General features: G+C 39.4%; 1 protein-coding gene across 4 annotated transcripts in view; it reads left to right on the forward strand.

Moving 5' to 3' along the window:
• Window positions 1-11,656, forward strand: part of CYRIA (CYFIP related Rac1 interactor A) — a 91,688-nt gene extending 80,032 nt beyond the window's left edge. For 2 of the 4 annotated variants that reach the window (XM_039887809.1, XM_039887808.1), the window contains exons 4-12: window positions 366-487; window positions 1,765-1,870; window positions 3,701-3,837; window positions 4,298-4,375; window positions 4,552-4,668; window positions 4,760-4,839; window positions 6,218-6,344; window positions 9,429-9,499; window positions 11,444-11,656. In XM_039887809.1, the coding sequence (XP_039743743.1) occupies window positions 366-487; window positions 1,765-1,870; window positions 3,701-3,837; window positions 4,298-4,375; window positions 4,552-4,668; window positions 4,760-4,839; window positions 6,218-6,344; window positions 9,429-9,499; window positions 11,444-11,507 (902 nt within the window). In that variant the 3' untranslated portion in view covers window positions 11,508-11,656. The remainder of the gene's footprint in view (window positions 1-365; window positions 488-1,764; window positions 1,871-3,700; window positions 3,838-4,297; window positions 4,376-4,551; window positions 4,669-4,759; window positions 4,840-6,217; window positions 6,345-9,428; window positions 9,500-11,443) is intronic. The other 2 variants (XM_039887811.1, XM_039887810.1) reach the window with 1 other exon arrangement.
• Window positions 11,657-19,011: the final 7,355 nt, after the last annotated feature.

Genomic DNA, 19,011 nt, shown 5'->3' on the forward strand with positions numbered 1-19,011 from the left:
TCTTCTATTAAAAGTGGATTCAAAAGGACAATGTTTATATCTTTGATCACCCAGCGTCCGTCCCACTTGGCACATTAGTAGATATGCAAAAAGTATATTCTACACAAATAAATAAAGGAGCGCCTACAATGATTTCAACATGCTTGGTTTAATGTGAGCAGAAAGATTAATGACTGTTTTGAACTGAGTAGTGGGCAGACGTTGTATTAGTTTTCCTTTCCCAGCAGCTTATTATGTTAAAGGGTAAATACCAAACCTGCAGGAATAAAACAGGATTGTCTAGCAAGTGGACTGAACGCTGATCCTTCTTCCCAGCTGTTTGTCAACACAAACTCTCTGTGCCTTTTGCTTTCCCTTCTGCTCAGATGCCCAGCCCACAGAAGGAGAGAGGGAAATATGGAACCAGATCAGTGCTGTCCTCCAGGATTCCGAGAGCATCCTCGCAGACCTGCAGGCTTACAAGGGCGCGGGCCCAGAGATCCGAGACGTATGCCAATGACTATGCCGAGCTGACGACACCCTTGGAGGACACAGGAAACTCACACACGCACACACAAACTGCGAGATTAAGTTACAGACCTAGTATTTCCTAGTGTAGGAAGGAGAACGGGGCGGGGCATGTGCCCTTATAGAAGTGTATGAATGGTCTCTTTTATTCTAGTACATTAATCTGAGCACACAGTGCTGTGGACTATGTAAAATATTAGCATCCTCTTCCTAGCCATGCATGTGATATTGCAGGACTCACATTTAAACAATTATTTGTCAATCTATTACTTCATTTGAGGGAAATGTACATATAAAGTTTATGAACAGCAATCAAAATATGAGTCATGAAGTCTGGGTTTACATGAACTTTCCAACATTTTGTAATAATTTTGACAGATTCCGCCAGCATCACAAACGGCAGTCATAAACTATCTCACTTTAAGTAGCTTGCAGATCTGTCATTTTGAACTGACTTATGCAATTAAAAAAATACATAAATACATGAAAAACAAAACAACAGCCAAAACAAAAAGGGAAATTGTCAGTATGGCTTTTGAGACTTCATAATGCCTTAAAGGCAAGAAACTTCACACTCCTTTTATTTAAAATAATTAGTTTTGTGGAGGCATCCACACACACACACACACGCACACACAAACACATATACACACGCACACACCCCTTACTGCCACTGCCATCATCCTTCTGGAAAAAAAGAAAAAAATAAAACACCACTAACATCATAATTCTCAAGCTGCTGAAACCCAGACAAAATAGCATTTCTATGAAAAGTAACACCCTGTTAAAAGGTTGTTTTTCTACTTAAGGGGTCATCATTAATTTAGGTAATTTAGATAACATCACAGACTGGCAGGGATGTAATACACATTATAGAGGAAGAAAAATATCTACAGAATCTGCACTTCATAATGAGCAATAGCGCTACTTTAGAACAATAAGTGGTGATAGAGGAGGGTTGAATTGCTTCCAATTAGATGTGTATTTTTTTACATTAAGGATAAGAGAAACAAGTAGATTGACACGGATCTAATTATAGAGTCGTTTGCATTATATGCAAGTGTTAAAACCTCCGTTCTGATTGAGCATCTTGGAGAACAGACCGATGAACTGGTGTCAATTTTAAAAGTTCACATTGGCAAAGCACATTAGAAATTTTATTTTTTAAAACCAAAATCCTTTCTCCATCTTAAGTCATTTTGATGTGGAGCTTACTGCTTCTTTTTGAAATAATTCTATGATTTGATTTTTTTATAGGCAATTCAAAATCCCAATGACATTCAGCTTCAAGAAAAAGCTTGGAATGCAGTGTGTCCTCTAGTAGTGAGGCTAAAGAGATTTTATGAGTTTTCCATAAGGCTAGGTGAGTACGTGTCTATAGTTTTCCTGTCACACATGTGAAGTTCTGTTATGATGTTTGAAAAAGTAGTGGGAAGATCTCATTCTTAGAAAATGTCCCACATTCATCTGCCGTGTCTTCTCAGAGCCCATGGACACCAACTTCTGGCATTTTCATGTCTTTCAATTCACGTCTATGTCTATTCTCCTGAGTTCTAGGCATATGTAGAGTGTCTCTACTGGTGTATGTCCCTTTGGTCTTGTCTTGGCTAAGTCCAACTCTTAACAGTTTTATCCTACGTTTCTAGATGATAGAGAAGTTGGGAGATACAACTTATCTGCTAACCCAAGAAGAACTTAGTTAGCTGGAGTCACACGATAAATGGAATACAGTAAAATATAAGAAAAACAGACACAATATTCTGCCCTTCAGCTTTAGAGCAACAACAACAACAAAAGTACAGGATGGCTTTGCAGAAGCAGGAGTGAAGTCAAGTCTGCTTGACAGTAGGCACAACGTGACCACCAATGTGGCATGACCACACCCCCCAACAATAAAGCTCTCGGAGGTTTCATTACTTAATAAATATATCTAGAACGAGGAAGGAAAGAGTCATGTCCTCCTCTACTTTTACTATAAATGAATGCTACATTTTAGGAGGAAAACAGAGACATTGAAGTACTTGGGGAGAATAATAGCCACGACGTTCAGAGAACCTGAAGCTAAAACCCAAAGAGAGTCGACGAATGAACTAAACCGGTGTTTCAGGAACAGAGACGTACTGAAGACTCTCAGGTCAATGAGGGATCGACTTCTCTGTTTCCTCAAAGTCTACGTCTAGACCCAATGAGCTGAAACCCTGCAGAGCAACATTTCAGCTCAGCAGAAGAAACAAGATCCGCCTGTCAGAGCAGGCCAAGGTAGAACTAGCTACCTCGAATGACAGTACATTCCCATAGATGGAAAAGGCTAGAAATGTCCTTGTAAAAATGCTTAAAAGACATTTAAAGACTGTAGAGCCAGGTGCTGGCAAACTTCTCTATAAAGAGCCAAGTAGTAAATATTTTAGGCTTTGGGCCATCCTGTCTTTATTAAAACTACTCAACACAGCCATTGTAGCAAAAAGTAGCCACAATCAGTATGTAAAGGGATGAATGTGGCTATATTTTAATAAAACTTTATTTGCAAAAATTGAGAGTGGGCCAGATTTGGCCTGTGGGTCATAGTTTGCCAAACCCTGCTATATAGGATTGGGTAAATGATTTAGTGCCGTTAGAAATATATTGGAGAAAAAACCTGGAAGGCACGTTTAGAAAGAGACAATTGGGAATAATGAGTCTGTTTCAAGGACAATGATGGAGGTAGATGAGGCAGTGGGCTGATAGAAAAAATACTGCTGATTAGGTTAGAACGTACACGCAGAGAAGAACTGGGCTGAGACCTGAAGTCTCTCCTCGTGAAGCAGGTTACCTAACCAATGCGTTCAGGGCCACCTCACCTCATCCTGGATCACAAATGGCTATCTCATGCACTTGATCCAAAAATGCGTATTTGTGGTTTTCTAACAGCGTTAGGAATTGGGACTACCAAACAGGTAAGGGGCCAGCTGAGCTTTGACAAACATTCACAAACCTGTGTGGCCATAGGGGCTCCTGCAGCGAGGGCAGCCTGCTCAGCATGCAGGCTCCTTCTCTTCCTCATCCACACACATCGCATTTCACATGGCTACGGGGAAAGACGTGGAAAGACCCAAGAAAGTTATCTCTGAGGGTGTCAACTGGGGCTGCAAAATTGTGCTTTCTGAAGGATCTCTGTGGGCCACCTCAAATATGTATTTATCCCTTTGACTTTCAGAGAAAGCTCTTCAGAGTTTATTAGAATCTCTGACCTCCCCACCCTACACGCCCACCCAACACCTGGAGCGGGAGCAAGCCCTCGCGAAGGAGTTCGCGGAAATTCTACATTTTACTCTTCGATTTGATGAGCTGAAGGTTAGGCCATGTATGCTGTGACCATTAAGAAATTGTACTGAGTCCCTACTTGTACAGGTCCTCTGCAATGCTGTGGGCTGGGGGATAGAGAGATGAGTGAGGTGTGGCTTCTGCCCAAGAGGGACATATAACGTGGTGACAATTTGCACTCATGGTGGTAGAAGTGACTTAAGATGGTGATTTTACCTAGAAGTTCCATATCTGCTTAATGCAATAAGGCAAAACCTTTTCAAGTGTTTGTTCTTCATTCAGAGCAAATATACTATCCCTATGATAAAAACAGGGCATATTTTTAAACGATAAAGCTCTGAGTACTTATTTTTAACCAGAAATTGTTTTGACAACTTGTGTAACAAAGAAAAGTTTTGGTGTCTTTACAAAGTCTAGTGTTTGGGCTCCCAATGGGTGTTCCCCATCTCATGCTGAGAGGTGACCTTCTTTCTTCTCTTCTGAATTTCAGATGAGGAACCCAGCGATTCAGAATGACTTCAGCTATTACAGAAGGACGATAAGTCGCAATCGCATCAACAACATGCATGTGAGTCCCTGGGTCTTCTGGGACTATGCACCCAAGCTCCATGTCCTTTGATTTCTGCATCAAGAAGGGAACATGGAGGAGACAGAGAGTCCTTGTCTGTAATTAAGTTTCCAGAGGACATTGGGGATTTTGATCATCTCTTTACCGATCACATCTTCTCTTCTTTTTTTCATCAGCTAGACATTGAGAATGAAGTCAATAATGAGATGGCCAATCGAATGTCCCTCTTCTATGCAGAAGCCACACCAATGCTGAAAACCCTTAGCAATGCCACAATGCACTTTGTCTCTGAAGTAAGTGAAGTTCAGCCGCGAGGTGCTTTTTTTCTTAATTGTGCGTAAAAGCTGCCAGCAGGGCTAATATCCATTTGTGTCTCCCATTTAGAACAAAACCCTGCCAATAGAGAACACCACAGACTGCCTCAGTACGATGACGAGTGTTTGTAAAGTCATGCTGGAAACGCCGTAAGTTACATCAGAGGTGTATTTGTGGTTGAGAGTTCACCTAGGCAGAACCTGTCGATATGATGATGATGATGACATCTGACCATTGGGTCAGCTCATTAGCATTTACACATACACTATCTGAATTAATTTCATAAAGAACTCTGGATGACAGGCATAGTTATCCTCATTTTAGAGCTGAAGAAGCTGAGGCCCAAACTGGTGAGCTGACTTCCTGCAGATTGCGTAGCTTGTTAGATGGCAGAGCCAAAACTCAAATGAAAGATGCTATAGAAATTATGTAAGAATCAATGGAGGATCAAGTGAAATGATTGGGCATTATTATAAATGTACTGGAGAAAAAATTTGAGAGAAGATTTAGGACCCAAAGTAGAAGTGGTAAGACTATTACAGGAGTGGTGATGAGTGCTCTCTCTCTCCTTTCTCTCTCTCTCTCTCTCAGCACTGTCTTTTTATTTAAACTAGTTGCTAGATTTAAAAAATGGTTGAGGTTGTGGAGGATGAGGCAGCATGGTAATGAAGAAATCCACGTTCAAAAGCCACAGTTCCACTTATGTCTGTGGCCCCTTCTGGGCCCATAGGCGAGTGGTCTTGGCTTCCTCACATGATGATGTTCCCATTATGCCATGAAGTTGCGGAGTGTTCGTGAGGCCCAAAGGCATCAAGAATGCCTGCTTTATAGAATTTGAGTTTCTGTTCAAGGGTAAGATGGCATTAATTTCAATGTTTCACTTAATACCAGTTAATATTTGTTCCATGACAAAAACAGTAATTGTCTTCATTGCGAGTCCAATTCATAATGAAACAGATATTAAGAAAGTCTCTAGTATTGCCCTGAATTATCTGAATCATCAGAGACCCTATCAAAGTAAGTGAACAAAATTCAAACTTCACAAGTATTCTAAGCCCAATAAATGGTACATCATTTCTTTTAGGTATCTTTGCCAATTCAATTTAATCTGCAGCCTATATCTTAACAAAGGAAGTTACCCTGACTGGAGACATGATAGCTGCTCTGTGGAAATGAGCTTGCTTTTTCTCTGTAATGAAGCCATTATTCTCCATAATCTCGGACAGCCAGAGAGACCTGCTATAAAATATTCAAGATTGATGGGTGGGGGTGTGATGTACATGATGAGCTGGCTTGCTGAAGGGCAGAAGAGAAGAGTATTTATTGCCCTCTAATTTACCTTATTTTCTCACTGAATTGCTGGTTGGATAGGTTTGAGGAGAATGATCATCATGGGTTTCTATAAGAGCATATTAACCTGGTTGTTGCAGGTCTGGGATTGTTCTCATGAGAGGATTGGTGGGGTCTAAAGAAATGGCTGTGCTTGGGCCAGGAAATAACACCACCGCTCCCTCTGCTCTCTTCCAGGGAGTACAGGAGCAGGTTCACGAGCGAAGAAGCGCTGCTGTTCTGCATGAGGGTGATGGTGGGTGTCATCATCCTCTACGACCACGTCCACCCTGTGGGGGCTTTCTGCAAGACATCCAAGATCGACGTAAGCATCATTATAAAATGTGCTTTCCAAGTGCGAGTTCGTGAATGTTGCTTCCTTCTCCCTCTGTCGTCCATCTCCCACTGAGAGCGATCTCTTCAAACTGCAAGTTCCATCATGGCAGCCTTCCTTATAGCGAGAAGTCTAGTCTTTTTTATGTGCTTACAATAAAGCACCCAACCTCAAAAACATAGCAGAAACTTAGAAGTGCCTATTCCCTCAGCCTGTAGAGGTCACTTAGCTGCACACTGGCCCTTCAGTTTCCCCAGTGGCCATATAAATATATCGTTATTATGTTCTATGAGTCTTAATGTGAAAAGCATTGGGAAGTACTGGATTATAAGATACCATGATCAAATGCCAAATGACATTGCAGCTTCCTCTACAACCACCCTTACTAGCCACTTCACCTGATTCCTATGGCTTTTCTTATCGTTGGAACCCTGCCCAGCGTGTTCTTCCTCTTCTCTGATGGGCAGATTTCTTTAAGATGCTCTTTAAACGTCCCTTCATTCTGTTCCCTGCATGGATCAGGGCCTTCCTTCTCCTCTGGCCCCCAAAACACCTGCCGTATTGGATTTCCCATCTCCCTCAGAGAATCAGAGTTTGTTGAGAAGAGAAGACACCATTATCTATACACCTGATGTCTGATTTACTGCCTAGCAGTGTCTTTAGCACATAGAGCATGGGACTCAGTAGATGTTCCATAGAGTTTTTGCTAAATGAATGAGTATAATTGGCAAACAAATGATTTTTTGTGCAAGTGGTTTCTTGTTAATAAAGCATGCCTCCTCTGGCCCAGCACTTGCCTACAGCATCACTTAGTAGTATATTCCATGTATTAATTAAAAGTCTTCTGAGTACAGAATAGGACCTCTTTGTACTAACTTATCTGACATGGCTGAGTTTGGGCAACACGCTCTTTTGCTCATTCATCTGTACAGAACAGCATAGCATCTTTGATGCTTTAGTCCAGTGCAGACAGAAAGTCTACATGCCCAAAAGGGCCATGAGTCTGCAGAATGGATAGGATTTTTACCAAATGAACAGAGAGAAGGAAAATTTCCAGGCAGAAGGAATCATCAAAGCAAAATCACCGAGGCCCAGAGGAGTATGTGTCATTTGGAGAATAGATGCTATTTTGGGGTGCCAGGAAAGACAGTCTGGAGTGAGATGGCATTTTCAACTCATTTCCTTAGAATCATATGGATTGATCCAATAAAGAGTCACTCCATAACCCTGGTCCCCTCTACATCCAGAATTCCAGACCTCACTTCCTCCGGACGTCTGAAACATGGCCATTTTCAAATCAAGGGTTATCCTTTGCCCACAGAGCTGTTCCTCCTCCTGAGTTCTTGTCTCAGGTCTTTCACCTTCCTCCAACACAGTCTTAAAGCCAGAAACCTGGAATTGCCCCTCAGAACCTAGGAACTGTCTTATTCCTTCTTCTTCACCCCCATATCTTATCAAGTCACCATGTGCTATGGACTGGACCTCAGATTAATCCTCCATATCTCCCCGATTCTCCATGATCACTGCTGCTCTCACACTCCACACCCTTGGGGGCTCTCACTGGCCCTCCTGTCTCCATTCTTGCTTCCTCTGATCCATTTCCATATTAGTCACATTGCTAGATTATTTAACACCTGTCAAGAGTGTTTTCTACAGGTAAAGGCCCCCAACTCCCTACCATACAATTAAATCCACATTGAATCAGGCCCTCACTACATCCCTGACTGCATCTTATTCACATATAAGATTTTAATCAGCCTGAAATAGAGCTAGAAATCCCCAAAGGGTACCCACGGCTCTCCCACCCCTTTTCAAATCTACGTTCACATTGCTCCTTTGACATTTTTTACAAGAACAAATATCACACTATGATAATGAGCTATTTGTCTCTATTCTCCCACTAGACTATGAGCTCCATTGGGAGAGGAACCAAATTTCTGAGCTTGATCTCATCCTGCACCCATGACAGACATCTCTGATTGACCATGACATTCTTTTTCATGATGAGCCTATATATGACCCCCAAATGATTCTCAACCCTGTGCTTTGGCTGCCTCCATCAATCTATCAGAATTTATCAGGCTTTTAAGAAAAACTTTCAATATACCAGAAATATACCCGCAGGAAATATTTATAAGTGACCATTATAAAAGAAGCCCTTTAGTATACCCATATCTAATATAGTGCATGAGCATTTGAGTTTAAAATGAATGACTATACTTTTTGCAGTCTTCCTTTACCAAATAATAATAATAATAATAGTAACCTAGGATATGCATAATATATTGTGATCAATATAAATTTAGTTTTCATCATCTTCCCAAATTATGGATAAATTATAATCCAAGGGCACAAAAAGCTAAGAAACTTGCCAATGTTCATGAAGATACTAAACAAGCAAGCATTTATGAAACCCGACCTTCTGCCTCCACTTGATTCACATTCCTAACCACTGTCCTGTACCAATCCTCTCCTGGTCTAGTGAGGAAGGCAAATTAATCTGAGCACTAAAATCTCTAAAATTCTCTCATAAATGCCAGCATACGATTGGGAATACAAAGAAATGGTCATTATTTCTACCTGGTGAAGATAATTCAGTCAGAAGAGGCTTCCTGGTATTTGTGGTCTTTGGCTGAATCCTGAAAAGCTTATTTAGAGTTTGCCAGTCAAACAACTGAAGGAGGAAAGACATCCTGGGCAGAGGGGTGGCATAAAATGATTAGTTTTGTAATTTATTCAGTCAGTCTCCACTGAGCACTGACTGGAGGAAAAGACCTGTACTTGGCTCTGGAGTATAAGATGAGAAAATCAAAGGCTCAAGTCTTTGTCCCTAAATGCCAGATATGGAAAATGTTTAATCACTGTATAATACAAAAACTGATACAGAACCTTCTAGAAGCACAGAGGAGCAACTCACTGGCCTGAGGGGTTAGGAAGGTCTATTGGTCATTTCTGTGCTTGATTTCTATAGGCAGAAATAATGTGATATTTTATGGACAGATGTTATAATAGACAGATATTATTTTGGACGGAATTACCAGGATATTAACAAAATGTTGTGCTCTCTCCTCCCAGATGAAAGGCTGCATAAAGGTTTTGAAGGAACAGGCCCCGGACAGTGTGGAGGGGCTGCTGAACGCCCTCAGGTGAGCCTCAGCCCCAGGGGCAGCGAATCCTTTAGATTCCTTGTAGATTTAGATGTTGTTTTAACAGGGATTGAGGAGCTGGAGCACCAGGCTCAACCCCTAGCATATTTTAACACATTTATTCTTTCCAACAACATGTTGAGGTTAGTACCATTTTTATCAGCTCCTTTTTATAGATGGAAGATACTGAGATTTAGAGAAGTCAAAGACCTTATAACTTCCAGCTACATGGCTTTGCGGTCATGGTTGGACTCGCCAGTAAAAGCAGCTTCCCAGGTCTCACTTCCCCCTTCACCATTGGCTCCCATACCTGGCTGCCCTTGAGAATTATGTCGGTAGTTTTTGAAAAACTGACATTCATGGTCCAACCCAGACCAAATGAATTAGAATCTCTAGGTTGGGGGTTCAGGCATCCATTTTCTATTTGTATGTTTTTCTGAGGCTCCTGGGTCTTCACATATGCAGCCGCCAATGCTGAGAACTCTGCTTCACACTGTCTAGATTCTCAAGTATGTCTCTCTTCCCAAGAATACATGTGTTTACTGCAGTTCTGGGAAGGGATTCCCATTTTTTAGCTGTGACACATATAGGAATTTGTTGAATCCTACATCCCAATACTGGATTGTAATCTGAAAGGTTTATGGTCTCTGCTGTCTTATTCATCTTTGATTTCCATCAGTTTCACTCAACGTCATACGTGCAGTAAGTGTTCAATAAGTATAGTGGAATGGATCAATCACCTTCTGCCTAGGTACAACACTTATGTCTTATACTCTACTCTCAGTCACATTCTCATTTAATCATCACAACTTAGAGATATAAGGCTGATCTATGAACTCCATTTAATAAATGAAAAAACTGAGATGCCCATGAAATGAATAAACTGGACACTGAGATTGATCCTGTTTTGTAGCACTTCTAGGTCATCATTCTTCAGGATAGATGTAGCATTAATATAAGAGCTGTCCAGATTCTGTGAGTCGACCAAGGTTTTCTCCAATGGCGCAAGTCTGGTTTTTGTACCCAGTAAGAAGACTAGCTCCTGAAGTTTTTGAACTCTCCAGCTTCATTCAATGAAGCAAGACATTGAGAGCAGGGCACTGTGGTATGCTTTGGGTCCCCTCTGAGTGCTGGCATTTGTGTCTCCTGTGGGCACTGTGAGAAAGTGAGAGCACACAGGCTTTTGAGATAGCCAGACCTGTGTCCAAGTCAGAAATCACAAATTTTTCACAAATCATGCATTGCCATATTGTGATCTAGAATGGGTCATTTAACCTCTCTGAATCTCAGTTTTGTCATCTGTAAAATGGAGGCAAATAACCTCTTCTGTAAAGAATTAGTGTGAATGAAATAACACTTACATGAAGAGCCTAGGACACAGTCAACGTTGTAATACACGTTAATTCTACTTTCCTTCCTTTTCATAAACTATTTCTACACCAAGTTAATGAAGGGATGCAGAGTGCATCCCTTTCTTTGGTTCGTTCACCCGCATTTGTGCCCCCTTGTGGTGGCAATGAGGATAAGTGTTGCCCAGAAAGTAGAAAACCGTAAATGTTTAAATGATAACATTGCTTATGCAAACCCATATTTTGAAATTCATGACTTAGCAGGGGTAGCCTAGATGGCCAAGATTCTGCACTCAATCATATGACGTGTACTACTCTAGAAAACGAGACTGCTTATAATTTCTCTGTGTAATTGTTTGATTATTTGATCTACTTGTTTAATGACCATAATACAAAATTCCTTTGGAAGGAAGTGTCAGATATTCAATCTGCCTGAAAACACACTGGGCATTGAAATGTGGCTCACTGTCTGAAGAACCAAGTCTAAGTATGATTTATAAATATCTGCTGTGTCTCCCAAAAGTGATGCACCACTACTGAAGCTTTCACAGAGCACTATTTACACACTGAACTCCATCATTTTCTCTCCATCCAGGTTCACTACAAAGCACTTGAATGATGAATCGACTTCCAAACAAATTCGAGCAATGCTTCAGTAAAACTCTGCTTAAAGAAGAGGATCTATGTACTGACCTCAGAAGATGTATATGTTTACATAATTTAATACAGATTGATGTTAATACTTGTGTATTTACATAACCGTTTCCTTCTTGTCATTGAAATATATGGACCTTACTTTGTATCTTGACTGACTCAACCCAGCAGAGCATCAACTGACTTGAGAGCCTTACCTTTGATGTCTAAAACAAAATCCCCTTCTCCAAAGGCAAAATTTTGAGACCGAATTTTGCTACTGGAGTCCTTTAACTACACCTGTAACAATCAGAAAATGCTCATAGTTTGTGGTCATGTTTCACTTCTAGGTGTGTAGTCTCTCTGGGAAGTATGGTTATAGAAACACAAACTGTTTGATTTGACGTGTCGGCTCAGCTACAAGAAACATAACTGTTATTCTGACAGAGGGAGAGAGGAATCCAAGAAAAGAAAGATGCATGTGGAGACTCCAACCCAAGTATTTTGAATTCAGCACGCCCCCTCTCTTTCCTCAGACTGCAAACATGTGCAATCTTTCTGTTTGCACGTATTTTATTCATCAGCATATTCTCTTTCATTATGAATTTATAGCCCTCAAAAGTTTCTTTTCAGATTTTCAAGAGAAAAACCACCTGTGTTTGAATCAGTTAGTGGGAGAGAAGCAAGAATAGATAGGTGTGCTGTCACAGGTGGGCTAATGAAGTTGTCTTGGAAGTAGGGGACATGTTGAGAAGAAGAGCAACAGGACGGTCATCTGTTTGCTTCACCCCTCTGTCCACAGGGACAGGGAATGGAGCTCTGGCTTTGAAATTATGGATACGTTTGCCGATACTACAGTTGTTCGCAGAGTGCTGGGCACACAGCCCCTCCTAATAGGAGCCTTGTTCTCTGTGGATCATTCATGTGACAACAGAGGTCTTCATTAATTACTGGAAAATTGGGGTAATTTGGAGGGGGAAAACATCTACATTTTCTAGTTACCTGGTATTTGAAAGGCAGCTCCTCTCTGACTCCAGCGTGCAATGTGTAAAGCCTATTTGGAGTTTCCGAGTTTAGTCCCAGCCCTCTTAATTCACAGCATGATCTTGGGAAATTCTTTTAAGCTCTCTGTGTCTCACCTCTCTCATGGACAATGAAAACAGACAATCTCCAAGAGCCCTATAAGGCTATGAGTCATTAAAATGACCGACTCCTACGTTCTTCCTTAGTAAGTAGAGTCCAGTAAGCATCACCCACTTTATCTTAATGATTAACAATATGACAAAGCCTAGAGTCATGCTGTCTGCAGATGAGAGCTCAGAATGGAATCTTGGAAATCTAATCTGCGATGGAAAAATGAGACAGAGGATGAAGTCAAATAGGATCACCCCCACCCATCCCAGTGTAGGAGTAGAACCCAGGATGCCTCACTCCGGACTCCACGCTCTTTCTTTTTCACCATGTGGACTATGCATGCATGCTATGGGATGAGACTGGGTACTTTAAAATCAATCCTCAGTCTGATCTATATAATTACTTACCTATTTCTGTTAGATGGGAAGATTACCCAATGAATGATAATTCCAGAAGTTGGGTCTGAGTATATCAGAACTTGGAGTCATTCACAATGTCCAAGAAATGAACTGTCACACCAGTGCTTATTAGACTTTAGTGGCTGGCTGGCCTTCCCTTGAGTCCTCTAAGAAAAGGGGAGACACATTTGTTTTGTTTTATCTTTAGCCAAGAAATCCAGTCAGGTGGCAGAAGAGAGTCTCTGGTGTCTATATCTAAATGTCAGTCAGCAGAGAGAGGAAAGACTCTTTGCCTTCAAGCTTTTCAAGCTGAACCAGAACAGCTGCTTGGATGGTGGTTATCTCATCAAAACTGAAATGCAGTAGATGGCCTTCGAACCTTTTCAAACCTAGAGATTCTAAAATCCCAGAGGAAGTCAGAAAATCGTAACACTGGGTGAACAAATTCATTAAATATTCAGCTTAAGAGATGTTCTATTTGGAAACCGTAAGTTATCCTTGGGCAACAACTGTCAAGATTAGAAATATAGAGGCCCTGAATGTTTTTCATCATTGGGTCCATTTTCCTCCTCTATCAAGTGAGGAGATTTATCAGTCTTAGAGAGAGGAATGAACTTGTAGAGTAAATAGTTGAGCACGTTTATAATTTTTAATTAGACTTTCTATCAAAAGGGACCAAACATAGTGGAGGGGCTGCTGGCCTGCCCCGATTTAGCCAGGCCATCTTGTCTCAAAGACAAAATACACCAGTACATGGCTTCTCAAAAGCCCAGGGTCTGAACTGTTGCTTCTGATTATTGGGAGGACAGGTTAACTGAATGTCTGTGATCACTAACAGGCGATGGACCTTGGGTCCACTCCAGAGCTATTGTGGGAGACATATTCTTTTAATAGACTGTCCTCCAGGCATCAAGAGTCCTTGAACAATCATTTTTTTTGTGCTGCATGCACATGTGTCCAAGACCCACAGGTGGTTTAGGGGAAAGCACTAGTGACTGAATCCATGTCAATGTTAACTATATTTCATATTTGATGTCTCTTAGTTTTCAAATAAAGTGTCTTCCACTACTCAAATATTTATTTGGGGGCAAGCAACAAGGTGAAAATTACATTTCTCAGATGCACTGCTGTTTTGGCATTATAACTTTGATCTGAAAACCCTTTCATGTGCCACAAGGAATTAGGAGTAAAAAACAAGTGGCAATAGATGTTTGAATCGTGGTGACCCATTTGGGCTGGGATATTAAATAACAAGAAATGAAGTCTTGGATACTATCTTTTAACTATTAGTTAATATTATGCTTCATCAGCGTTTGCTCCTAGTGATCACCATTATATCAAAATGTTAATGGTAAATTGAAGTTTTTGATATTACATTTAAGTAAAAATAATTGCATACTTCCTTGGAAGAAAAACGAAGGCTACTTAAAATTTGGATCCAATTATCCAGTAGAATTCAGAGACTTCTCATTTAATCTTGTATCTTAGACAGCTGTGAGTTTTTCTAGATGTTAATAATAAATATTGGAATTTTATCTTAAACAAACACTTTGGAGCCCAATTTCCCCACACATCTATCAAGGCTATTGCATACACAAAGCTGTTTTAAAGTGGTCATATGTTGTTTGCTAAAGTCATTGTAATTTTTTTTTTGCTTGCTTTGCCTCTTTTTGTACAGAAGTTTTGGGTGTGAAATGAAAATTAAAGTTTGGTACATATATTTAAAAATACACTTCTATTTTATATGATTTTCAAGGTCAAGTGAGTGATAAGCACATAATCATAGATATATGGTAAACATAGATACTTGCTAAACATCTGTTCTGGGGAACAGGAAATCACACCATCTGCCCTTGACCTCTTTATGTCTCACTTTCTTTATATACAACATGAAATACACAAAATGTACTACTCTTTGTATTAGCTATATTTTACTTATTTCAGTAAAGACTCTTTATTAGAAAAAAAGCCATAAAATAAACAGAAACATGATTAATATTTAGAGGTGCATAAGACCTACTTGTTTAAGGAGACTAAGAAATCCTAATAAATGCTCTTTCAATAATTCTTTTAAGTACAGTAGTGCTTTATAGACTTGGCAAAATCAGCAAATAACCTATTCCATATAAGTACATTTTCCAGACAACTTTAAAAGCAATTTTCTTAACTATTGAACATTGAAATTGTTTTAGAACATTAATTTTAGTTCCTGCAACTTTTAAGCTAATCACCTGAGACTTAATTGTATGCTCTCAATGGATCCAAGTCCCCAAGAGTACTTTCATGGTACCCTAAACAAAAGATAAAGAGAAATGAACAGGAATGGAAAATTGTCTGTAAATTGACATATGGACAAATCGTAACTGGAGAAATGCTGGAAGGAGAGAGGAGGAACGGAGAGAGAATGAAAGAGAGAGAGGTGTGCTAATTAAAAGCTCTGAGAGTCAAAAGACAGGGAAAAAATGAGAAGTATATGTATGATTGTCAAGAGGATGTAGCTAGTGAAGTATTGAATATCCTTCATACCAGCGAAAAAGTTGATTATTAATCAGAGTTTTCTTGGAAGAAAGAGAATGAGTAGTTCAACTGGCCACATTCGTGAATATTTGTTAATATTCATGAATATTCACGTGGTGAATATTTGCAATTTATACTCACACCCAATTTCATGCTCTACAGGTAGAATTCTTAGGTGTTTATCGTTTGAAAAGTCTATAGTATATTTATTCATCACAAAGTGACTGATTAAATAATACTCCGTAATATTAATTAATTTATTTAAACTATTCATATTCATTGAGTAGGTTAGTCTACCCAATGCCAAAATCCTGATCTCTATCAGTAGAAAACACCTGCTGATCACACCTACATGATACCTCTTACATAGTAAATAATGAGACATCTTGGCCATTCTGTCTGCTTCAGCTCAAAAGTCAAACTCCAACAAAGGGAGCTTTTCTCCCCTGGTTACATCATGTTCCTAAGGTTGTATATTTATTTCTGTAGCTCTTCCCTTGACTGTTTTCTCTTACGCAAAGCTAGAAATCCTGGAAGTGTTGGAGATGAATGTTTAGAAACTGTCTTCTGCAAAATGCCTCCATCAGAATATCTTTTGAAATTGTGATAAGTAGGATTTTAGATAAGACACACAATTTAGTGAAAAAGAGTCTTTTATACTGAAAATTCTTGGGAACTTACTGTCTTTTCTCTATGAAAATGTTCTGGTTTTTCCTATCAAATAGAACATTTCTAGATCCGTCCTTCTCTCTGCCTGCACTTCCTGCTTATTTTTTTTAAATTGTCCTTGTTTGCACAATGACAGACTTTGTTTCAATTCAGGAGTTATATTTCATTAACTATTCCTAAACCACTCAAGAGCTAAAGTTGTCAATGTTGTCACTTGAGACCTAATAGTTTTAAAAGGCTCCTTACACCCTGAAGAAGCAAGTCTTAGAAAATATCAAAAGTACTTAGTGACAGCTATGAAATTCTCTCCTGAATGTCAATATATATGAAAGAATGTTCTTCCTTTCGTATGAAAGAACTAATGTATTCCCTGTGGGGTGGGGTATGAAGGTGGTGGTGTCATATGTGAATGTGAGTGGGAAGGGGAAAAGGATAGGGAGCTCTAGAGTGAACCAGGTGAGTATTTACTATGTCTAAAATGTGCCACGAGCATTTCCATTCCCACAGGGTTGTCATTAATGCATACTCTCTTCCTCACTGTCTGTCTGAATTACCTACACATCAAGGCCCAGGTCACACTCCACCTCCTCCATGAAGCTTTCTCTAACTACCCCAGTCCATGCTAATTCTTTCTCTTCTTAGCCCCTAATGCATTTAATTTATTTGGTTCTAAGTATAAGCTGAACTTAAAGTATGCTGGTGGCCAATAGAAGCTATCTGCAAAGTGAAAACTATAGCTTGCTGAAATGAAACCCTGAGAATTAATTTTTACAGCTCACAACCATCTACTATAACAAATTTTCTACTCTCTTGCTTGTTTGTTTTATTACTGGAGGAAATAGTTACCTACCTGTCAAGATAAATTTAGCCTCCATGGACACAGAGAGCTTTCAGCTGATCTGCCAGCAGTCCAGGTCAGAAATCAGGCTGTTGTCTTGATCAAAAGTCTGAGTCAGCTATTCCTAACAAGGGCAGGCACGCTAGACAGATGAAGTCTTCCTCAGTCTGGGGCAGGCTGCTACTATATCAGAGGCAGAGGCAGAGAGCAACAGGAGCAGAGTTTTCAATAACTAGACCAATTACTTCAGCACCTTGGATAGCAACCCAAGAGCGTTGCCCTGACAGTCCACAGCCATTTATCCTGGAATCTATAAGCCCTATTAGTTGGTTCAATTTTGTCTCTAGAACTCTGGTTATCAAAGATAATATGTTCATTTAAAAATAAAGTTGCTAGGTAGCTGGAAAGTCATTTTTCCTTTGTCCCAGGATTTCTGAACATCACATAAAATGGGCGGAAAATAGTTTTGGAAAGGCCCAGATATCATCTTGTATTGTCATTTTCAAAACGTCTTTAGATTCAAGCCAAACTCATAGTAATGACTCTTCTTTCTTCCATACCCCACATCCTTTAACTGATCACCGAGACCTAACAAATACCCTTTTTAAAGATGTCTCAAAAACTATCAACTACTCACCCAAGTTTGTCTTGTTTTATTTACTCCAAGCTTCATTATCTCTTTGCTAGATTACTCAGACTTTACTCTCTCCATTCTCTAATCCATTCTCTACACAGCCACCACCATCTTTCTGTGACATCTGACAATGTCTCCGCCATGGCATTGCTTTGGCGAGTGTTCTGAAACACCTTCTCAGGGATATTAACTGGTGTTCAATAATAACAACAACAACAATAACAACAACAATAATAATAACTATTTTTGTTCTTTTTCAGATTAATTTTGGCTATTCTAGTCCTTTTATTTCCATTGAAATATTAAAATCAGCTTGTTGATTTCTACCAAAAAATCTTGCTGGGGTGGGATTTTATTGGGATTTCTTTGAAACTACACATTAATTTAGGAGAATGAATATATTAACAATATTGAGTCTTATGATCCATGAATATTGTAAATCTTCTCATTTAGTTAAGTCTTTGATTTCATAAGATGCTTAACAAAGATATCTGTGAATAAAGACAATTTTACTTTTTCTTTATCAATCTGAATCCCTTTTATTTTTTTCTTGCTTTATAACACTAATTAAAACCTCTACACAATGTTTAAAAAATGGTGAATGCGGACTTAATTTTTTTAAAAAACCTTAAGAAATCAAATGTTGTTTGAAGATCTAAAACAAATTGCTTAAGAAACCATTTCAACCCGCATTTTTAGGAAGGTCAATATTCTTGATTTCTTTGTGAGCCTTGTTCATGTACGCTATATATTTCTTTTTATTTTAGTAGTTTGTATGTTCATAGAAAATAATACATTTTATCCACGTTTAGAAATATTAAAACTTTTATAAATTGTTGTCCTTTAATTTTCAATACTTTCTTTTTACCTGCGGGTGTATGCATTACCTTGGAACAATTTTTTTTTTGAATTTATGTTTCTTCTTTTTGTATCTTGACTAGAAAAATACAGGATTTATCTGTTCATGTGTGTGTGCATGCAAGCACACATGCCAGGAAACAGAAAAGTAGAGAGAGTTAGCCTTTGGGTAGATCAGTGATAATGCACATGGTAACTGCCCACCACAGCTGCTCACACCATGTGTAGGCCCAGGGTGTCTAGTGTGGGGACCCATACTTTACGTGAAACATAAAAGCATCTCCATTTGTAAAATGTGCCAACTACAAGGTTTTATTTTTTTAAGGCTGTTTGGGGTATGATATTAACCTTTGCTTCTAAATTTGTATCAAGGGAAAACTCAATACCTCACAAGATACACGATTCTATTTTGGGATATGTGATGATATTATGACTTCAAAAATAACAGAGGTACAGTTCTATACTTTCTTACTTAACAAATG

Source organism: Pteropus medius, unplaced genomic scaffold (genome assembly GCF_902729225.1).
Source record: "Pteropus medius unplaced genomic scaffold, Ma_sr-lr_union100, whole genome shotgun sequence".
Lineage (NCBI taxonomy): Eukaryota > Metazoa > Chordata > Mammalia > Chiroptera > Pteropodidae > Pteropus > Pteropus medius.